This window comes from Elephantulus edwardii, unplaced genomic scaffold (assembly GCF_000299155.1).
Source record: "Elephantulus edwardii isolate Elephantulus edwardi_28Jun2011 unplaced genomic scaffold, EleEdw1.0 scaffold00006, whole genome shotgun sequence".
NCBI lineage: Eukaryota > Metazoa > Chordata > Mammalia > Macroscelidea > Macroscelididae > Elephantulus > Elephantulus edwardii.
The window spans coordinates 11,754,474-11,777,616 of record NW_006399756.1 but is presented as its reverse complement, the minus strand read 5'-3'; the positions used below and the strand labels follow the sequence as shown (position 1 = coordinate 11,777,616).

The window sequence follows — 23,143 nt, the reverse complement described above, 5'->3', positions numbered from 1 at the left end:
AATCAAAGCTTCTTTTCAAGTTTACAATCAAAGATGTGGTGAAACCCAAGTGAAACGGTTCACAACAGATTAGTAAATAAACCCATGCTTATCTGGTAATTTGTCCTTGAATTTCTAGTCATGTCTCTCCACTCTCTTTTCTTATCTGATTGTCAGCACTCTGCTTCATTATCTCTGCCATCTTCTTCCCAGTCATCAGTCCATATCACAATCTGTTTACAAATGTCTATGAAATAGCAATGGAAATCTAGTTTTACTGATACGACCTACAGTCTTGCTAATTTAATAGATAACGATTGCTCAAGCCCAAATACCAAGCAGAATGACATTGTGGATTATGGGTTAAAGATGTAAGATCAACAAAAGACCTTGCAGATTTTAACTATTTCCTGAATTTTCTCTGCTTACCATGTTTCACCAAATCTAGAGATGCCATTGATGATGAAGTAATATCATTTTTCACCCTTAGGAAGACATATATCAATAAGGAGTCTCCTGTTTCTACTTCCTCCAAGACAGACTGACTTGTTCTTTCGGCTGTCTGTGGAATACTCAGTGTTGTTCTCCAATGCAATTCAAAGGTATAGATTTTTCTTCTGTCATCTTTTTTTAAATTAAACAATAATAATTTATTAAGAGCCTCCCCCTCCTCTCGACGTGTTTAGGGTCACTTTTTCTGGTTATAGATCTTGCACGCTAGTCCCAGGAAGATGGCTGGGGTTAGGGGAGCAGCATACTACTCGAGAAGCCCCACAAGGTGGCTGAAACCCTCTTCTTCATACTGCTTGAACACAGCAGGCAGCTCCAATTCCTCATACAGTGCCTTCACCTGGGCAACCTTCTCGGTCTCTTTCTCCCCATAATTGTCCTGCAGGATCTGGTGTTATTCTGGAGAGACCCACTTAAGACACTGAATCACCAGCCAGCTGCATTTGTTGTCCTGGATGTCAGTGCCAATCTTGCCTGTCACACTTGGGTCTCCAACAAGATCAGGGTAATCATTCTGAATCTGAAAGAAGCCACCCATCTCTAGCAAGATCTTCTTGGCGTTGGCATGTTCCTTCTCCCACTTAATGCCCATCATATACATTGCAGCAGCTACAGGAAGGTAAAAGTAGTAGAAAGCTGTCTTGTACTTGACAATGGATTTATACCTCTTTTTTCAGTGAATCTGCTGTGATCCATCTTGTCCTGACGGGCAGTGATGAGGTTCAAGGTCTGTCCAATCTCAGTCTGATAGGAATTCTGCAGGAAGAGCTCCAGCAGGTTAAGACAACAGGGTTTCTCCCAGCTGTAAAGCTTCAGCAGGCAATAGATACGATTCCAGCAGCCTGGCATCACTGATAGCATCCAGATCTATGCCTGGTTTCTGATAGCAGCAGGGCTGCCCACGTCAGGTAAAGGATAAATCCATAATGTTCTCTACTACAAGGAAGAAAGCTTGGAGCGGTTCCACACACCAGCCCACTGTCAGGGCCCGCTGGACTCTCAGCACCCTGCTTCCTGGGCTCCACCAGCTCCTGGAACACTGCCAGCACTGTTAGACCTCAGTTGTATTTGCCTCCAATGGCATGTACTCTAGGACCTTCTTGAGCTGACTAACAGTATCTCTAATTTCTGGGTACCCCAGATCATCCTCAGGCAGCACCTTGACAATCTGGGAGAAGTGCTGGGTGAAATCCTCCTTCTCTTGGGTATAAGCCTCTGATTTCTGTTCATTGTGAGGAAGGAGCAGAAGCTCTGTTCTTAGATGCTCGTTCCTGCTTCTCTTCTGTCATTCTTATCCATTGTACAACTTTCAGATGCATAGCAAGTAATGGAAAATATCATTGCTTGAATCAGGTTCACTTTAGTCCTTAAACCGACATCACTCCTCTCTAGCACTTTGGAGATGTCCTCAACAGTAGACGTCTTAATGTCTTTTGATCTCTTGATTGTCGTTACCATGGGTGATGACTGTGTATCCAAGTAAAATGAAATTGTTGACAACTTCAGTTTTGTATCTATCTATGGATATGTTGCTTATTGGTCCAGTGGTGAAGGTTCTTGTTTTCCTAATGTTGGGATGCCATCCATAATGAGGGCTGTAGTCTTTGATCTTCTTCAGTAGTTTCAGGCCCTTTTCACGTTCAGTAAGCAAGACATAATAAAGGTTGTTTATGAGTCTTCCTCCAATTCTGATGCCACCATGCTCTTCATATAGTTCAGTTTCTCCAATGATTTTCTCACTATACATATTAATAGTAGGAATCAAATCCACAACATCTAACAATTCACTGGAATGCACTGCTGGCAAACACTATTCTCAATGCCATATTGAGCCATAAAGGAAAAAAAATTGACTCACGGATGAAAGCATGGAGACCCTGTATCCTTGGGAAGCCTCAATTTTCAGCAACTAGGTAGCTTGTTCTGCACCAGACTGGAAATCTGAGGTTGAATGAAGAAAAAAAAAACAGGGAGGCAGAAGGTTGTAGTGCAATGAAAAGGAAGTCTGGTTTAGAAAAACTGAGGCAGGGGAACTCTGGTGGCCTAGTGGTAAGAAGCTGTACTGCAATCCCAGAGGTACATGGTTCGAATCAACCAGAGGCTCTGCTGGAGAAGGAGGAGCAATTTTCTCCTGTACCAGTCAGATCCAATTTGATGGTACACACACAGAAGATAATAAAATAAAATTTAAAAAAAAAAGAAAAGAAAAACTGAGGTAGGTTGTAAAGGCTGAAGTAAGTTCCTAAAACTGAAGACCCAAGACCTTGAGGGAAAAAATTGGAGGTAGAGAGGAAGCCCGAGCGTGGCCGGAAGCGTGTCTGAGGAGAGCGGGCCCCTAGGAGGGCGGTGGTCAGTGGGCGGGACTAGTCGGCTGGGCGGGGCCTCCACGGCGGGGTGGGTTCCAGGGGATGGAGCGGGGCTGGTAGAATTGGTTGGATGGGGGCCTATGACAACGAGCGGCCACCAGGAAGGGGCGGAGCCTGCTACGGGACGGGGTGGTGCTTGAGCGAAGAGCCAGGACTGAGGCCGGAAGAGAGGAGAGGGGCGGGACCTGTGGCAGCGCGCGGTCACCAGGAGGGGGCGGAGCCTGTCGGGGGTTGGTGCTGAGGCGCACAGCCACGCCTGCGGCGGGAAGTGGGGAGAGGGGCGGAGCCTGAAGCAGGAAGCCGGAAGAAAGAGCAGGGACTGCTGCAGGGGGCTGCCGCCAGGAGGGGCGGAGTTTCTGGCTGGGTGGGGCGGGGCGGGGCCTGGAGCAGCGCGGAGCGCTCCGCAGCGGAAGATGGCAGTTTCAGAGGCCATGGATACTCAGGTGATGCTCGGAGTCGGCCTGATCGGTGAGGATGCAGACTCCCTGCTCCCCAGGCCCCCATCCAGGCTTTGCCTCCGCGTCCAGACGGGTGGCCCCTGCCCCGGCGGCCCCGGCGCGGACAGTGGTGCGGAGGGTGCGGCCCACCGTGTCTGTCCGGACTGGGGGCTGCCGGGCCTCCTCGGTGCAGGCCGTCCTCGGTGCAGGCCCGGCCCACTGCTCTCAGCCGACCGCACGCGGCCTCACGAGACCCGCAGGGCTGGCAGTAGTTTGAGGAGCCCCGGGTCCTCCTCGGCCCCATGGTGTCCGACGGGACGCGGGTGGCCGAAGGCGGCGGCGCCTACGAAGGGCCGCTAGACAGGCGGGGCCCGGGTTCAGGCGGCCGCAGGGAGAGTGTTCCGGGGCCCCGTGACCCCGCGGGCTGCTGTCACGGAGTGCAGAGGCCGGAGCGACCGCGCGGGTTCGTCCCGGATCATGTGATCGCGCACTCTGCCCACGGAACTTGATCATCTCCCTTTAATCCTCAGCACAGCTCTTGGGGGGTCGAGGTAATGCGAGGGGGAAACCCTCGATGTTGTCTTTGCTCAGACCCTCACTGCAAAGTGACAGGGCCAGGATTGAGACCCCTACAGTTTGTGCCGAGCTTCAGCTCTACTGTCAAACTCCAGAGTCATGTGACAGAGCTCGTGCTTGGAACTGTTGGGATCCTGCTTGTTTTTGAAGAGTTCATAAATGGGAAAGTGCGTTGTGATCTTTGGAAAGTCCACGATTCTGGGCCCCAGGGGTTGGTGCTTTAAGGAACCACTTATTACCATGTAACAAAAATCACCAGTTCGCTTGAATGAACACCTACCTGCCAGTTCCTCTCCCTATGACTGACACACCTGTCGATACCGTTAGCCCCCTAAAGCGCTAGAAACATTCATTGAGGGATGAAGCGAGAATAGAGAATTGCGTTTCTATGAGTGTTTCAGAGGAGAGCATTTTCCTGGGAATAGCTTTCTGTATTTATTTGGAATTTATTTTTAAACAGTTTAAAAGCCAAGCCTGAGGTCTTACTGATTTTTTTAGTATAGATTAGACTAACAGCCTGAGCTATAAAGATGAGACGCCCTTGCTTGTTAAAAGTGAAGACTTGAAACAGTTACTGGTGAAAGCAAAGACTACAGCCTTCAGTGGGTGGATTGCCCACCGCACATCCTCATCGTTGGCCTTCAACATCAGATTTCTATGGTCATAACTCTTTGCAGGAAAGGATTGCCCATTTTTTTCCAGCAAGGAGGGTGTTGGAGTTAAACTTCAAGACGTTAATGAAATCTTTGGGCTAGAAGTCTATTCAACATAGAGAGAAAACAAATCTTTACAACTGGACCCCTAAACAACAACATAATAAACACAGTATTATTGACGTTTTCAAGATTTTTTCTTTCACTCTGCTCCCTCCCAGTCAACGCCAGTGGAAGCAGCAATCAGCAAATCAAGTGGCATTTTTCATTGGGCAAATTTGCTTCAAAAGATCACTTTAAACTTAAAAAGCGAACTATTCATACTGTGGAATTTTCAGATCACTTTAAACTTAAAAAGCAAACTATTCATACTGTGGAATTTTCAGCTGCCTGGTAATGAATTAGGAAGACTGAAGAAGAATTGATGCTTTTAGATTATAGTGTTGACATCGAATTTTTAAAATACCAGGAACAACCGGAAGAAAGAGCAGTTCTGTACTGAAAGAAAGAAGTGTAGCCCGAATGCACCTTGGAAGCAAGGGTGGTGAGACATCATCTCCCTTACTCGGGCAGGTTATCTGGAAGCAGTAGTCCCTGGGAAGACATTGTGAGTGGTAAAGTGGAGGGCCAGTGAAAAGCAGGAAGTCCTGCAGTGAGCTGTGTTGACACAGTGACTACAGTGGGCTTGACCAGGGCAGGAATGGTGAGGGTGGTATTGGATTGGGCACTGTTTATCCTGTGGTGCTTATAGCTGCTTTCAGTCAGAATCCACTTGATAGCACCTAACAACACATCTTGCCTGGAGTTACTTCTGAATTAGACTGAGTAAAACTCTGGCTTTGATTGGGAAGAGAGGGAGGGAAAGAGATGGCTTATGATCATGTTCTCATTAAACAAGTTTTATTTTTTTTATATTGACATGAACTTAAAAGTCTAGATACTACTGCTGTAGAAGGATTTGCTTCACAATATGGGGAAGGGTGCATGGAGACTGATCAGATGAAGCCAGGTGTTGAAATTGATGGTGCCAAGTGATGGCTAACATTCTGTTATTTCCTCTACTTTTGTGTATGTTGATATATCCCATAATAAACAATTCAAGTCTGTTAATTAAAAACTGAGTTCTTCCTGCTGTGACAACAACTGTTTGATGAGAGCTTAGGGTCTTTTTGCCTGGAGTTTTTATTCTCCACAAGTTGTTCCCTTTTGTTACTGAGATGTTTACATCCACGGTCAAACTAAATGTGTGCCTGGAAAACATTTTTTGTGAAAACGTTTTGAAAAAAGTTATATGGTTGATGTGGAACATAGTTTCAGATGCTGCTATTTCCTTCCTCTCCTTTATTGTACAAAAGCAACCCTTTTTGTGTATTTTTTTAAAATTCCTGCAGATAAGGGAGCTCTGGTTGGCTAGTGGCAAGAAGCTGCACTGCAATCCCAGAGGAGCGCAGTTCGAATCCACCAGATGCTCTGCTGGAAAAGGAGGGACAATTTCCTCCTGTACCAGTCAGATCCAATTTGACGGTACACACACACATACACACAAATAAAAAAATAAAATCCTTGCAGATAGATAAGAATGTAAAGTAATTAGAGATTTATTGGAATTTAGAGGAGGCTTGATACCACGCCTTCTGGGCTCAGATTTCTTGGGTTTTTATTATTATAATTAATTTTAATAAAAATTTACAGACTTTGGATTTGCATTTGTTCATTGTTGCACTGGGCTCGGTTTTCATTCGTGATTTGTGAGGAAAACTCTTCTGTTCAAATGTTCTCCGGTTTCAAGTTACAAGTTTCAAGTTTCTAATTTGACCATTAGAGATAGGTGGGAATTTAGGGTTTTATGTTTTGGGGATACTTTTGGAAATGGGGTGTTAAAACTGATTCCACTGAGTGCTTCCGAGTCACCAATCAATTCACTCCCTTGCTGCTGTTTGACATTCTCACAGTGACCATCTTTCCACCGTAGAAAAGGACACAAACGGAGAAGTTCTGTGGGTGTGGTGTTACCCTTCCACGACAGCCGCCTTGAGGAGCCTGCTGCTGAGAAAATGCTGCCTTTCAGACGAAAACCAACTTCTGCATCCCTTTGTCTTTGGCCAGTACCAAAGAACATGGTTTTATATCACCACCGTTGAAGTTTCAGATTCTTCAGTTTTGAAAAAGGTATGACTGCAGAAAGGCAGGAAATTTTTTTAAAAAAACAAAGATATTTGAAGTGATATAGAATGAATGCAGTAACACCTAGCTTCAGACCTGGCTTATCATTCACAATACACTTTTGAGAAACAATAGATACCATTTTTATTGGGAATGTTCTCTTACACAGTTCCCTTTTCATTCATTCTTTAGGTGTTTGTTTGTTGGTGTCTCCTATCTAAAGGAGCCCTGGTGATGTAGTAGGTTAAGTGTTGGGCTGCTAATGGAAAGGTTGGCAGTTTGAAGCCACCAGCTGCTCCTTGGGAGAGGAATGAGGCAGTCTCCATGTTAATATTTACAGTCTCAGAAACCTATTGAGCGTTGCTGTGAGTCCTGACTGACTTGATGATGGTGGTTGTTGTTAAATGCCGTCGAGTTGTGGGCGACTCATAACGACTCTATGAATGTTCCTCATTTCTCCAAGTTCATAGGATTTCCAGAGGCAAGCTATATTGGAAGTGGATGCCACTCCTGGCTTCCAAGCTTGTTTTAATCGGGGAGCTCCACCCAGCACTGTCCACCAAGGGTGACCAGTATCGCTGGGCCTTGTGAAGATAGATCAGTGAGCAATACAGCAGTGCGTGTCCCTACCCTTATCAGGTTACACACCCATTTCACTCACTGATTGCACCCTAACTGCGTAGAAATCTACCTTATTATCTACCTCATGATCTATTACTTCAAAAAATTATGACTACTACTTTAAAAACTACCTTAAAGTTTATATTTATCCTTGGCATACTCAAGACATTTTTTATTCCATTTATTTGAAGACAGTAAGGATATATTGAGTCTGGAAAGGCTAATTAAGGAAATATAGACTCTTTTTGGTGGTGATATGAATAACATCAATGTGGCATGTTGAAAACCGTTAAGTGGTCTCTGTGGACATTCTCAGATCAAATAGCCAGTGGATTTTTCTCAAAGAAGTACCTGAACCTCTGGCATGGGGTTGGTGAGGAGTTCTTTGCCCCCTTTAGGGCTAGTTAACCAGTATTGGATTATGTCCGAGACACGAGTTTAAATTTAAGAAATTGCATTTAAAAGAACAGAAAGGCAACTAGTTGAGAAACTATAATGGCTTTAGGACAAAACAGAGACTCAAGATTAAAGTGTAGCTTTGCAAAAAGGTACTTTTCTATATGTTATACAATCTTTGGTTTATGTTCATTTTCATCTCTTTTTAAAAATATTTTTATTATAATTTGAAAGTTTACAAAAATCTATTGGTTTTTCATTCAAGCATTCATGCACATTTTTTTTGGTGTGTGTGTGCCATCAAATCAGATCTGATGGTGCAGGAGGAAATTGCCCCTCCTTCTCCAGCAGAGCATCTGGTGGATTTGAACTGCATTCCTCTGGTATTGCAGTTCAGCTTCTTGCCACTAGGCCACCAGAGCTCCCTGCACATTTTAAGTATTAATCACAGTATTTAATGGTTTGTGTTAAGTCTTGATGTATCCTTAATAGACTCACGCAGTGTGTTACAACACAGACTGTCAAGTTGGGGTAAAACTGATTTCAGGATTTACAGAGCTTCTTGTATTCCCAAATATGGATTTTTTTTTAAAAATAAATTTTTGTTAAAAAAAATTTGTTAATGTTTTACTTTTCACAAAGTTTGAAATTTTGTCTTATATGTAGGCTTATTGGGCATATAATTATCAGAAATGTATATTTATCATAATGTTGTTGTTGTTGATTGCCTTCGAGTCGAGCATGACTCATACAACCCTATGAACAAAAGGCCTGAAGGCCCTCTACAACTATTGACATTTATCAAAGTTCATAGAGTTTCCGGAGGCATGTTGAATGCCACTCCTGCTTCCAATTTATCATAATAGAAGCATGTAATTACATGAAGTTTATTCTAACCATGCCCTTTAAGTTGTAATGCTTCACAGAAAGTAGACTGTTTCACGCCAGTGTGATTTTTATTGAGATGCATTTTTGTCCTTTTCTGTTCTATCTAATTAATGAAAAACACTTGTTAAATGGATTCATCTGAGTTAGCCATCCTGATTCTTTCTGCTTTCATGAGGCTAGGGATCATCAAATGAAAGCACATGCTAATAATATTAAAGTAGTATTAGGAGTTTTGTTTTGACAAAGAGATGTTTGGGGGAAAATGTCTAACTCTTTTTAAGTATTGCACTTATTAGGGATTCAGTTATGTTTGTACACACATGTATATATACATATAAATAAAAAACAAAGAAAAATTTTGTTAAATTTTGGTCTTTTGCTAAATGCTGTCATGTGTTATACAAGAAGTTTATTAGAATATAGTAATTAAAAAATAATTCTATTGAAGTGTCTTTAAAAAGTGTACTTTTTTTGTTTCTTTTGGACAGGTGACTCATTTTTCTATTGTTCTGACCGCCAAAGATTTTAACCCAGAGAAATATGCCGCCTTCACTAGGATATTGTGTAGGTCTGTATGCAAACCATCTTAAATGCTAATATACAAAATGAAGAGCGCACTGCATATTACACCGTAGATTTCTCAACTGTGGAAGCACATTTTGGTCGTTGGTCTCCCTGGTGTAATCTTCGTGGCTGTTCAAAGACTGTTCTGTAAAGAGGGCCCTCTCGTTTGCTCTGATGATTCTGCTTTTTTTATTTGGGAAAAGGACAACGGGAAGGAAAAAGCAGTTTGTGTAGATAGCTCTTGGGGAGTTTGAGTCATACTTGTCATCCATCACAGCTAGCCAGTACCCAGTCTAGAATTTTCCGTGACAGTGTGCTTTGTAAAAATCTAACTGGTTCATCTGTGTCAAGCCCACGGAGGGGATGATTTTAGAGGTAATTAAGGAGCATTGTGAATGAAGCTTAAGCGCGGGGAGGCATCATATTGCTGTGGGGAGTGGCCAATTTGGGTACTTGGTTAATTGTGATTCATGCAGACTCATCATTTCATTCCAGCTGATGAAAAAAAAATTCTTTTAAATGCTCTAGTCCACTTTTTTGTCGCAGTGAATATATCTACTGGACTTAATGAAATCTTTTTATTTTGTCCATTGTGGACATTGACTCTTGCTTTGATTATAAAGATAGTTTTTGTGTTTTTAATTACTGCAAACACTTTTGTGGAATTTTCATTTTAGAAACTAATTCTGTCCCTAGATAGAGTTGTGATTCTGGGTGTTGTGGTCTACTCTCAGTAAGTTTTTCTTTCGCCCACCCCCCCCCCCCCCCCAGGGTGTGTGGTTTTTTTTTCGTTAAGTCCTGTGCCTGGTTGCACACTCACACACGGTCACATACACAACAGTCCAGTGTCAGAGTGCCTTCTCCTTAAAGGTTTCAATTAGACTGTACTCTGAAGAGAGGTTTTACTGTTTGCAGTCAGGTGTGATAAGAAAGACATATCATGTGCTAGAGTCCAGCTGTCTGCCTCAGTGTCTCTGCTACAATGGACAGATCCCTGTTGCATGAAGAGAAGCCATCTGGAGGCTATGAAAGACAAAAGCATTGCAGAGGTGCTTTTGAATAAACTTTGGTCTCCTGTTCCATATGAGCGAGTCAGGGTTGGGTTACTCGTGTGAATTCTTTGAATAATGTTTGAGGTGCAGAAGGCAGTGGCACCTAATTCAAAGGCATTATTTTTTTTTTGTTGTTTCCCTCATTCATTGTCCACCTTTCATGTACCTATGAGGTGACTGAAAACATCATGACTTGGGTCACATACCTTAGTCCTCTAAGTGACAGCTTTGCTTTTTTAATACATTACAGAGTTCTTAGGCTATAACTTGCCCAGCAAATAAGCAGTAAGCCATTTGATTTCTTGATTTCTTCCATGAGCACAGGTTGTAGATCAAAGTAAAGTGAAATCTTTGACAAATTCAATTTTTTCTCTATTTACCATGATGTTGCTTATTGGTCTAGTTGTGAGGATTTTTTTTTCCTTTATGTTGCAATGTAATCCACACTGACAGGTGGAATCTTTGGTCTTCTTTCGTAACTGAAGATCCTCTTCATTTTCTGCAAGCAAAGTTATATTATCTGCCTCTCACAGAGTGTCAGTGAGTCTTCCTCTAACCCTGATGTTGAGTTACTCATATAGTGCAGCTCTCACATTGTCTCCTTAACACGGAGGTTGAATACCTATGGTGAAAGAAGATAACCCTGAAACACACCTTTCCTAATTTTTTTAATTCATTGTTGTACATTTTCTTCCTTCCTTCTTCTTCCCCTTCTCCAGCCCATCCCACATTGCATGCCTTGTTCAGATTGTTCTCATACGTGTAATGCATGATCATACATTCCTTTCGGACAGTTCTTCCCCTCCTCTGTTTTATTATAGTGTTCATTATCTAGCCTCTCTTTTCCCATTCTCTCCCCAACCCCCTCATATCTGTCCTATCTTACAACAGCGGTGTTACGCAGCATTTGTTTTTTTTGTGTGTCTGAGATACTTCACTCAGCATAATGTCCTCCAGGCTCCCCCATGTTGTGTAATGTTTTATGAGTTCATTGTCTTTTCGGTGCTTCATAGTAATCCATTGTGTGAATATAGCATAGTTTTTCTGTCTGTTTTGGGTTTTGTTTGTTATTGTTGTTTTTTAATTTTACACTGGTTTACCTACAAAGTTTGTGTACATTACTCCTCACACCAGATTTCTGCTACCTCCCTAACCACCCCCATCCATCAAACCATGCAGCCCCATGATCAAAGCCCCTGCAGATCTCATACACGTGTCCATTTGTTTGTTAATGGATGCTTGGGTTGCTTCCATCTCTTTGCTGTTGTGAATAACGCAGCAATCAACATGGGGGTGTATATACATCTGTTGGAGTCTTGGCTCTGGTTTCTTTAGGGTAAATTCTCAGTAGTGGAATTGCTGGATTAAATGTTATTTCCAGCTTTTTGAGAAAGTGCCACACCGCCTTCTGTTGTGGTTGTACCATTTTACATTCCCACTTTCCTGATTTTAAACCAAGAGAATCCCTTGTTCTATTGTGCACTAATGCCTCTTGGTCTATATACATGTTTCTTCACCTTTGAGTTATGGTGGTGGTGCAGACTATATGATACACCATGAACTTCCAGAAGAATGTATAAATCTGCTCTGGAAGAGGTTCTGCTAGATCATCTCTTGGTCGTTAGGTGGTGAGACTTCATCTCATGTACTTTGGATGTATCGTCAGGGGGAACCAGTGTCTGGAGAATGACATGATGTTTGACGAGACACTGTCAGAACGACTGCATCAGTGGCTTGAATGTAGTAGCAACTGAGGCCAGACAGTCAGGACCTGGGCCGGGGCTCATTCTGTTGTACGGGGTCGCTGTGTACGGAAGCAGCTCCCTGGCTCCTCAGAACAACCTGAGACAGAAGGCTGCTTCAGGTCCCGTGCTCCCCAGCTTCAGCAGTGCAGGGGCTCTGTGGGTTCACTATTCTCCTCATAGTTTCCTGGTAACTCCCGCATTCTGGAAAGAGCCTTGTTTGCACAGTGGATTACTCATTAGGCTGCTAAGGGAAAGGTCAGTGTTTAAAATCCATTAAGAGTCTGTGGAGAGGGGAGACCGTCTGCTTCCACGAGGATGTGTACGCAGTCTGGTCTGTTGGCATATTCTCGATGGCAGTGTTTACGGTGTTGGGTGTGTAGCATTCTGGAGTCCCCTCTGCCCTGGCACTGTGACATTCTGGATTCTGCTCTCGGTGGTATGACGTTAAAGGATTCTGGACTCTGCTCTCTGTGCAGCACTGCAGCCTCCTGGAGTCTCCTCTTGCAGTGTAGACGTCGGGATCTGTTCTCAGTGTTGGGACACTGTAGCGTGGCTGGACTTCCCTCCCTGTCCTGACATTGTACCGTTCCAGATTCTTCTCTTCCTCCTCCCCCTGCTGTCCCCTTGTTCCGGTCCTTGTTTGTGCACACACACCCACACTGGCTGTGACTGCCCACGTGTGTAGTCATGACAGGTGTGTTCGCATCTCAGCAGAGGAAGTGTGGAGGTGCGCCCTCCTGCTGCGCCTGCGCAGAGCAAGTGGGCAGCTGCCTTCCACGCGTCCTGCTCGCTGGGGCAGCGGAGGGGAGGATGAGAAGCTGTTCCTTGTGTGGAGCCACTGTCAGCACGTCAGACCCCTGCCATGTCCTCGTCCCTGCAGATGGTGGCTTTGTGGGGAAGGAAGTTGCACTTGAAATCTGCTGCCCAGGCTACGGATGGTGGCTCTCTTACTGCGTATTATACTCTTGGATTGTTTTAATGCACTTTTCTTTTTTGGTGGTGGTGGTGGTAATGTAAGTGTTGCTCGATGCCCTTGAGTTGATGCCAACTCCTAGCAGTGCTTAGATGCGACAGGGCAAAGCCTCGCCGGGTGTTGCGCCAGACTTTCGGTCATTGCTGCATTTGAGCCCATTGTTGCAAAGACTGTATCAGGTCATCTCATTAAGGAGCTTTCTCCTTGTTGATAGCCTTGTACTTGATAATTTGAATGGCACTGAAGCCCAAAATGTGTAACAGCAGTATACAGATTCCCACTTATTGTGACCCTTTTTACAAGAGGTGATGTCCGAGGATGCAGACCACTGAATTTTAGATTAGCAGGGCATCATGTAATGCACTGTGCCACCAAGGCTCCCCATGGAGTACATACATAGGTGGTTAAAGAACAGATGCTGCAGAAGGGTGGAGAGTGAAGACTAAGTCCCCTCCAGCCCTGTTTCCCACTCCCAGTTCTACCTCTAGCCCTCTGCCCCACGACCACCCTCTGATAGGTTTCATTATCTCCTGTCAGAGTTGCTCTTTGAATGTGTATGATTTTGTGGGTTTGAATGAATTGTGCATCTGAATATGAGACTGGTGGCCTAAGAGTGAGAAATTGCACTGCCAACCCCAAAGCACAGGGTTCAAATCTGCTAGCTGCTCCATGAGAGAGAGGTGGGCACTCTCCTTTTGTGCTGTTTACTGACTCTGAAAACCCTCTAGAAGGTCAGTTATGGGTCGGCCCTGATTCCATGGTACCCAACAACATCGATCTGTGAGACCTTCTCATCTTTCATTACGGAGACCTGGTGGCATAGTGGTGTGGAACTTGACTGCTGAGCCCAGCAGTCACACCCGCCACCCCCCATAGAGCACTGTGGTGGTCTGCTTCCACAGAGGTTTGCAGCCCTGGAGACCTGGCGGACAGTTCTGCTGACCTGTGGTGTTGCTGTGAGACCGAATCAGCTCCACAACAAATGGGTTTGGACGCTTTAGGACCGTATTCCTTGTTCTCTGTGATTGAAATAATAAAAACGTACTTATAATTGACAAAATTTAGTAGTAGCAAATTTACTTTTTACTTAATCCACACTCAGTATCATTTTCAACAATGCTGGCAGTCTCAAACGTTAGTTTTATTTCCTTCCCATTTTTCTGTCCCATTGGCCTCTGAGTAGACCCAGTCACATTTCTCAAGCAAAATGTCGTTCTAGTCACAGAAAAGTACTCGAGGGGAAGAGATGTCTCAACTTGTGAAGCTATCAGTGCAGCCAATTTCCTGTCAGCATTTTCGGGACATTATAACTGGGTAGTGAATACCTCTCGTGCATTTATCACCAGAAACTTCAAGGCGTTTGATTTCTTAATTATCTAAATATAGCCGCCTCTGGGAACTCTGATAAGTATAGGTTCTCTAGCTAATTACTGCTTTCTCTGTGAACAATGCGTATGACTCCTTCCCTGTCAAAAGAAATCCCAGCAGTAAAACAGAGTTATGACTAAGAACACCAGTGGTGAATGTCGAACGTAAGAAAAGGCAAGGGAGGAATGCCAGGTTCTCAGAAACAGTGGCGCCTCAGAAAGGCCAGAGTCCACTCTCCTCAGCAGACTCTGGCGGCCACCCCAGCTGTGAGGAGAGAGCTGACTTGTTTTGTTTTGTCTTTTTTTAAAAAAAAAAATTATTTCATTATTTTTTGTGTGTACCGTCAAATCAGATCTGACTGGTACAGGAGGACAACTTCCTCCTTCTCCAGCAGAGCATCTGGTGGATTCGAACCGTGCATCTCTGAGATTGCAGTTGCAGCTTCTTGCCACTAGGCCACCAGAGCTCGCCTGTTTTGTCTTTTAATGCATTTTCACATTAAGTTGTAGAGGTCATACTTGTCAGGAAAACACTCAGACATTCAGAAGTATGTGGCAGGCCCGCCATAAGCTCTTTAGAAGGTTCCTGCATCTGGCCGTGGGTTGTTTGTCCTGTAGTTCGTGCCAAATAAAAGCCCGCTGGTTTTTGTCCTTTCTTGCAGAATGTACTTGAAACATGGGAGCCCGGTTAAAATGATGGAAAGCTACATAGGGGTTCTCACCAAGGGCACGTGCCAGAGCGAGGAGAATGGCTCCTTCTCCAGCAAGGACTTTGATGCCCGGAAGGCGTACCTTGCAGGCTCCATTAAAGGTAAAAGAAAGCAAAAAACAACTTTAAAAATATAATCCCTGTCAGTGAATTGAACAAGTAGGAATTGTTGAATTGGTGTCAGCTTCAATTGTGTGTGTTTTCACCATTATAGAAGAAAAGGGAAAAAAACAAAACTTCTCCCAACAACAAAACCCTCAACCCAAGGACAGTCTCATTTGATGTCCCTTGAGCTCTCTGTGCATGATGGCCACCAACTTCTCCTTTCCTGATCACTTTAGAATTCTGTCATAGGAAAGCTGGTTTCCCTGGGGTTCTTGCACGTTTTTATTCTGATGTAGAAATGTTTTCCAGCTGAATTCATGGCTCCAGATCTCTGTGTTCTCATTTCCTAAGAGCAACAGTTAACTCTAAGATCTGAAGCCCCCAACCCAGAGTTCCCAATCCCATTCCCAGCCCTTTTTTGTTAGCTGAAAAATCCAAAAAGGCAGAGGCCATAGGAAGGAGAAAGGAATTTTGAGGGTTACGTGGCTCCCATCGTCCCACAGTCCCTGTCTGGCTTCGCTCTGGGTCTCACTGTCCTGAACGGTGGAAGTGTGAGGTGTCTGTCAAGCTCAGTGACAAGGATTTACATGAAGACCATGTCTGTGTGTGGAGTGGGAAGGGATAGTGAGCTTGTTTTTAATGCCACACAGTTTTCAGGACACAGGGAGCTATAGGGACCGTTTCACATCATTTATTCCATCTGGCACGGGCCACACATCCAACATGGAGCTCATAGGAGGCGTTGTAGGCAGCAGTGGGCCCAGAATGTAGGCATTCTGGGGAGCAGATGTGGAGGTGGGCATACTCGCCTATCAACTAAAGTGCTCTGTGGTTCCATTTGCCTACTTTATTCTCTTGTGTTGAAAATAGTTCTACATTCTTACAAGAATTCTTTTTTTTTAAGACATTGTATCTCAATTTGGAATGGAAACTGTTATCTTATACACTGCACTGATGCTAAAGAAAAGAATTGTCGTCTACCACCCTCGGATAGAAGCTGTCCAGGAGTTTACTCGGTAAGGACTGTAATATTCAGTGTGTAGACTTGACTGGCAGCCAGTTTGGGGCACTAAGTGGCATCTTGTGCTCTGTTCTGTTGCACATCTGGTATAAATAGAGTGTTAGACTGGAAGTGAAAATCTATTTTGATATACTGTTTTAGTTGTATTTGTTGGTTCAAGGTCACAGAATTTGGACAGACTGAGTGAAATTTGGAAATAGGAACTTTTTAAGACAGAGTTGACTACAAAGGGGCAAAGAGCAAGTGTTTTAAGTTTGCGGACATATGAGCTCCGACTGCCCCGACTCATTTTCCAGGGTCTTGGAAAGGTAGTTATTGGGCACTGTGTTACCAAGTGAGTGTGTGTGACTGTGTGCCAGTAAAACTTTATTTATAAACAGGAAAGCAGGCAGCTGGCTGTGGACCATAGTTTGCCACCTCCTGTTTTAGAATATATGTTCTTTCTGTGCAATTTTACCAAACTTCTTATTTTTATGATCTAAATTGCTGGTTGTTTTTATATGTTCACCGAATCTAACTACTTTTCAGTAGTTCCTTTTTTAAAAAGCCAGTGCACCAGTATTTGTGCTGTGTGCCTTATGTGCTGGACATTGTGTAAGACTCCGCAGACTGTTCCCCTGCCCATGACAGGAGCCTTGCGAAGACACACACAGCTCTCATTCTGGATGGGGAGTGCAGAGGGCCACACGGGAGGAGAAGAAAAAAGCAAAAGACTGTCGCCCCAAACCCTGAAGGAAATTCCTGAGAGCGGCCTTTTTTATTTTTTTAAATTTATTGTTTTTTGTGTGTATCATCAAATCAGATCTGACAGGAGGAGATGGCCCCTCCTTCTCCAGCAGAGCACCTGGTAGATTTGAACTGGAGAGCGACTTTCAATTCTGTGTCCACATAAAAGATATTTATGTTTTCGGGGCCTTAGTTTCTCTGTTTGTAAAATAAGATTATTATTTCCCTCATAAGGTTGCTTTTAGGGTTAGAAATAGTCTGTCTTGTGCTCTGACTTAGCATATTCTTTGCCCCCGTGTTGTGTTTTAGAAATGATGATTAAAAAAAAAAATCAAGAAATGATGATTCAGCGAGCTCTGGTGGCCTAGTGGTAGGAAACTGCCCTGCAATCCCAGAGGTGTGCGGTTCAAATCCACCAGATGCTCTGCTGAAGGAGGAACAATCGCCTCCTGTACCAGTCAGATCCAATTTGACGGTACACACACACACACACACACACACAAAAAAAGAATAAATAAATAAATAAAAATTATCTTTAAAAAAAAATGATGATTCATTCCCTTAGTCAGTATGGTCTCACATCTTTTTTTTTTTTTTGCACTGAGTACAAAAGCAAATTATGCTTAATTTATATTTTTTAAATAGCATTCAGTTTATTACAAATATTTAGTATTGGCTTCCCATATTTCCCCCCTTTTGTTTTTATTATAATTATGTTATCATCTAGATGAGCATCTGATTGTCTCCCATCTTAAGACTTTTCATCCAGCTCTGTCTGGTCCTAAAACCTCACATCCCCTTGGCCCCTGCCTTTTTATATAGTTATACTTTTTTTAAAAAAAATTATTATTTTGTGTGTGTGTACCGTCAAATCAGATCTGACTGGTATAGGAGGAGATTGTCCCTCCTTTTCCAGCAGAGCATCTATCTGGTGGATTCAAACCGTGTATCTCTGGGATTGCAAATATATTCGTACTTCTTAACCAGGGTGTCCCCAGCTTCTGAGCCAGACACCAGGCACAGATAAAGCCACAGATGAATGGGTACATCTTTCCACAGTTGCTGCTTTACCAGAGGTCTTCTATAAGGAAGCCTATTTTGTATAAAAAACAAGGTGGTTTGCAAGTTTGAAAATTTTAACTATAAAATGGGAAACGTCAAGAGTTTTTTGCTTGCAGAAGCCACTTTGGGGTTTCCCACCAGACACCCCCTCTGTTGTAGTCCAGACTGGGGTGCTGGAAGAAAACAACAGCAGGACCCCTCACCACCCTGGAGGTCTGTGCAGATGTCACTGTGAACTTTTCACACTAAGCGTCCCCACCGGTGGTGTTTAGACCATCGCACTGGAAGCTTGGGCTTTTTGGCACTCGGGGGTGGTTCTCGCCTCTGATAGCTGTGTTTCTGTATCCTCTTCATTTCCTCTCCTGGGAGGAGCGGAGAGATGGGCAGGTGGGGTCCTGTAGGGTCAGTCCAGTGCCCATTTGTGTTCTTATCTTGACATCTCAGGACGCTGCCCGCCCTGGTGTGGCATCGGCAGGACTGGAGCCTAGTCCACTCTTACGTGCACCTCAGCAGTGATGAGCTGGAAGCCCTGCAGATGTGTTCAGGTAAGCCCAGGCGGAAGCAGTCCGAGTCAGGGAGGCTCTGTGTGGGCCTTTCTAGCTGAGAAAGCATTATTGGTGCCTTCAGCAAATTGACAGTCCTGAGGAATTGTAAAGGAAGCTCTGGCGGTGTAGAGGGGTATTGAATAAACCATGGCCTGCTAGGAGAAAAACAGGCTTGTCCTGGAGAGGCTGAAACCAGGAGGCAAGGATTCTGAAGCTCTGTTTGACATACTTTGGGCATGGTGCAAGGAGGAAGGACGTCCTGCATAGGAGAATGGAGGGACAGCACAAGAGAGAAAGATTCTGGGTGAGATGAATACACTCAGTGACGGGGGTAATGGGGGTAGCTGTGTCAACGACAGTAAGGTTGTTTCAGGATAGAGCAAGATTCAGAGCTGTCATATACAGGGTTGCTGTGAGTTGGGACTCGACGACACATAACAGCAACAATAAGAAAAAAAAGAATGGAGTGTAAAAATAAGTAAAAGATTCATTCATTTTGCAGAAGAGGAAACATGAATGACAAGAAACTTACAGAAATCTGCTTCACCTCATTTTCGTTGTGTACCGTCAAGTCGGAACCAACTCATAGCTGACCTTCCAGCGGGTTTTCAGAGGCAGTAAATTGCACAGGAGGAGACTGCCCGTTCTCCAGTGGAGCAGCTGATGGATTAGAACTGAGTGCCTTTGGGATTGTAGCACAATTTCTTACCACTAGACCACCAGAGCTCCCTTTATTCTCTTTAGGGATCAGGAAAATGGAAATTAGACCATACTCTTAATAGTTTTCCATGGTCAAAACATAAAGCCTGCCTGACAAGGAAAAGATTTTAAGTCCACCGTTTCCCCTTCCGGCCCTTCCTGGCTGCTGTCTGGTTGCCCGTGGCCACTGTTTGCCCTGTGAGACCTCACCAGCGGTGCTCCTCCCTATCTGCTGTGTGACTGGCCATGAGACCCTATCCAGCACCACACAGCATCTGTGCTCTATCCTTCTCCACATACGAGGCAGCGCCCCAGGTAGAACGCCCCCCACGGCTTTTTGACTGGTTCACAGTCTGATCTCACGTCATCTTGCTGGTCTTTGGACTACAGGTTACATCGCGGGTTTTGTCGACTTGGCGGTGAGCGACAGGCCCGACCTCTACGACGTGTTTGTGAGCCTGGCAGACAGCGAGATCACCATCGCGCCACACGCCAAAGGTTGGTCTGTCTTTCTTTCTGTTGCAGCGTTTCCTCAGAGCTAAACCAAAAGGTTGGGCTTTCTTAACTGAGTTTCAGAAACCAGTATTTGAGGGCCAGCTTCACCTGCTCTCCCAAAGCTGGAGGAGTTTTTCCAGGTGTCCAGCACATGGCATTTCTTCATAGAGACCAAGTTAGCAGAATGTCCTGGGTATTAAGTAACACCTGTGTCAACAAGGTAAACAGTCTAATTTCTTGCTTTCTCTATTAAAAAGTTAGTGTTACTATACTAAAAAAAAAAAAGTTAGTGTTACTGCATAAGCTGGAGCTCTGGTGGCCTCGTAATAAGAAGCAGCACTGCTGTCCCTAAGGCACACGGTTCTAATCCCTTAGGTGCTCCACATGAGAAGGATGGGCAATTTACTGCCTCTGGAGGGTCAGCTGTGAGTCACTTCCAACTCGACAGCCTGCAACAACTGCGTAATTACCTCATAATGCAGTAGTACTCTAACACAGGGAAGATCTCTTGTCAGGAGTTTGGAAGTGGCTTAGCTGGGGGGTCTGGCTTAGTGTCTCACTGAAAGTTTTGATGACGATTCTGGCTGTGGCTGCAGGTATCTGTGGCAGCACTGCTGTTGGTGCCAGTGAGTCAGCTGGGACTCACAGTGATGCTGTGACCAGCAGATCTGAACCCTGCCCCGTCCTGTGGGGCGAGGACCAGCAAATCCTCTTCCGTGCTTGCTGTGGTGATTGGCCGGAGGCCTCAGTCCCTCACCTTGGGGGGCTGCTCCACAGGGCCGCTTGAGTGTCTTCATGACCTGGCACTCGTGTCCCCGAGAGAGTCGAGGAGGTGTGGGAAGGAGGGCCTTCTGCGACTTAGTTCCAGAAGTCACACACCATTGCTTCTGTCGTATTGTTTGCTTAAAGCAGGTTCCAAGTCTACTCCGAACCTCAGTGGAGAGGAATGGGGCTTCCCCTCCTGACAGAGGCATTACCACAACGTGGGATTAAGCCTGACCCCTATGTGGAAAATCTTCCCAAAAGACGGCTCGATAAGCCCAAGGGGATGGGTGACCACACTCTTCAAGCTAATAACCGAGAAAAGGCCTTCTAGTGGGTCAGTCATCTCTGCAAGACTTCATTTAAATCATCCTAAATTATAGCTACATAAATTGGGGAAGATTAGGTAGACGGGCTCGGGACACTCCTCAGGAGTTCGTTCTAGGTAAGAATTATTAATAGCAGCCTTTGTGATGGCATTTGTCTCTCTCCTGAGTGTGGAGGGAGGGTGCCTAGTTGCTCTGTTGTTAACACATTCTGATTGGTGGTTCGAACCCTCAGGTGCTCTGCAGGAGAAAGATGTGACCACCTGCTTCTGTAGATTTGTAGCCTTGGAAACCGTAAGGGGCAGTTCTGCTCTGTCCTCGGGGGTCACTGGGAATCTGCATCGATGACTATGGTGGGCATTTGTAGGGGTGGTCAAATCAAATGCTGCCTAACTAATGAACGTTGGTAGATGGAGTCTGACTAATGAAGTTCTCTCCGAAACTTCAGGTTAAGAGAACCAGAGCTCCCTGCTTTCATTAGTTTTAAAATGACACACATGGGGCATGTCCATGGTGACAAGTTCAGAGTGCACAGTTGGACCTTCAGGAGTCAGTGCAGTTTATCAACCTGAAGTGACAGGAAACCAGCGTCAGCCAGGGCCACTCACCACTCCAGGGCGGCTCTGGCGCCTACCCAAGGGCCGCTGCAGCTCTGAGCTGGTGCCACACTGCAGTCAGCACTTCCGGTGGCGGTGGCTCCTCGGAGACAGACAGGAACCTGTGTTCTCCCCAGAGCTGCAGGAGGCACCCGTCTGTCTCTGTGACTGCAGGTTTTCCCTAATAGTAGCCGCCACAGGGCTGACAGGAAGAGCTGCTTTCACATCCTCGTCAGACAGATGAGTCTAAGTTCTCAACTGTCCAGACCTGGACAGGAAGGCCAGCTCTTGGCCTCACATGATAACTCATTCATCCTCAGACATTTTCTTCAGGTTTTGTCTAAAAGACAAATCAAGATTCTCCTCAGATTGGTGTGAGGGGAGCTGGGTGTGGTTCCGGTCTCTTTTCTTTTGAATTGATGGTGCCTTCCCTCCTAGTGTCATCAGCACTCGCCTCTAGGGGTAAAATGGAAAGATTGGGGCTGTTGCTTTTTAAAAATCCTCCCACTGTGTTCTTGCTAGTTTCAGATGGTGTGGTCCCTTTGTGTTACGAAAACTTCTAAATAGTCACATAAACATTCTTGATCTTTCCAGAGGCCATGGTGATGGGGAAACTGCACAAAGAAATCGGTCACCTGATTGTCCAGTCTGCAGAAGACCCGGAGAAGTCAGACAGCCAAGTCATCAAGGTAATGGTAGCCTTCCAACCTCCTCAGAGCCCAGAAGTGGCCAGTATCAACAGAGGTGCCTGTGACCTGCTCTCCACGAAATAACATGGGGTGACATGGGAGGGCCCAGCGAGCAGAGGCTCAGAGGAGTGCATGCGAGGTGTCCTGGGGCCAGTGCCAAGCCAGCCATCTGTAGTGAGAAGTGTCACACCGCTGAGCGGGGGTGTCGGGGATGCTCTCGAAGCTGGCCAGAGCATGGCCTCCTAGGAGGGAGGGGCCCAGTTGCAAAGAAGAGGTTGCTGCTCAGCATGAGAACTAGATGAACCCCCGAAAAAACAAACAGAACCCCTCACTGCTGCCAAGTCATCTGACCCTCCATTGGGTTTCCCAGCAAGCTAGCAGAATACGAGGGGAGACACGCCCCCCCCCGAAGGTGGACAAGGAAGCAGAGTTAGTGGGACTCCAGCCCTAGTGTTCTTCTGCCACTGGTATCTCCCTCCCTGTTTACCAGCCCCAGAAGCTGTGGATTGAGGGGAGATAAAAGTGTGAGCTATCAGTGGGCTCTCTGGGCAGATGGACGTGGGGCTGGCACTTTGGGGGAGGGGGTGGTTGGGTGTGAGCTCAAGATAAAGGTTAGGGAGGTTCTGCCTCTGTTACAGTTGAAAGTACCGAGCCGTTGAGAAGGGGACAGTGCGCCCACAGATCTGTGGGTGAGGACTAACGTTCAGAAGTCCCAGAGTGCACCTTCCCCTTCCTGGTATTCTGGCCAAATCCTTGTCACACTAATGCGAACTGTGGTGACTGGAGCCTTCTGTTTAGACACGTGTGAGGACCATGCGGGTCCCCACTGTGTCCTGGATGCATGGGGAAGTCAGGAGGGCACTACCAGGGCTCGGCCTTGGTGTCCTGTGGGGGATAGACGAGGCCCATTGGAGTGTCATCTTAGATTTCTTGATATTAACTCTGTGCATATGTTCCTGATCTATTATAGGACATTTCCCTAAAAACCAGAGAGCTCCTGGCCAACCTAGCGTCGTTTGCAGATGCCTCAGATGATGGAGGGAAGCCAGTGCTCAGCTTGGAAGCCCTGAAGCAGAAGCGTTTCCCTCCAGCCACGGAGAACTTCCTTCACCACCTCG

General features: G+C 45.3%; 1 protein-coding gene and 1 pseudogene across 1 annotated transcript; one reads left to right on the top strand and one right to left on the bottom strand.

Moving 5' to 3' along the window:
- Nucleotides 1-667: 667 nt before the first annotated feature.
- Nucleotides 668-1,947, bottom strand: LOC102857315 (annotated as a pseudogene).
- A 1,321-nt stretch (nt 1,948-3,268) lies between these two features.
- FAM45A (family with sequence similarity 45, member A) lies at nt 3,269-23,142 on the top strand (the record flags this gene model as incomplete). Its single annotated transcript, XM_006880150.1, has 9 exons — nt 3,269-3,323; nt 6,494-6,690; nt 9,078-9,157; nt 14,953-15,101; nt 16,009-16,120; nt 18,358-18,458; nt 19,548-19,655; nt 21,931-22,025; nt 22,996-23,142. Coding segments are annotated over exons 1-9 (1,044 nt in total), but the record flags the coding sequence as incomplete, so codon positions are not given.
- Between the last annotated feature and the right edge of the window lies 1 nt (nt 23,143).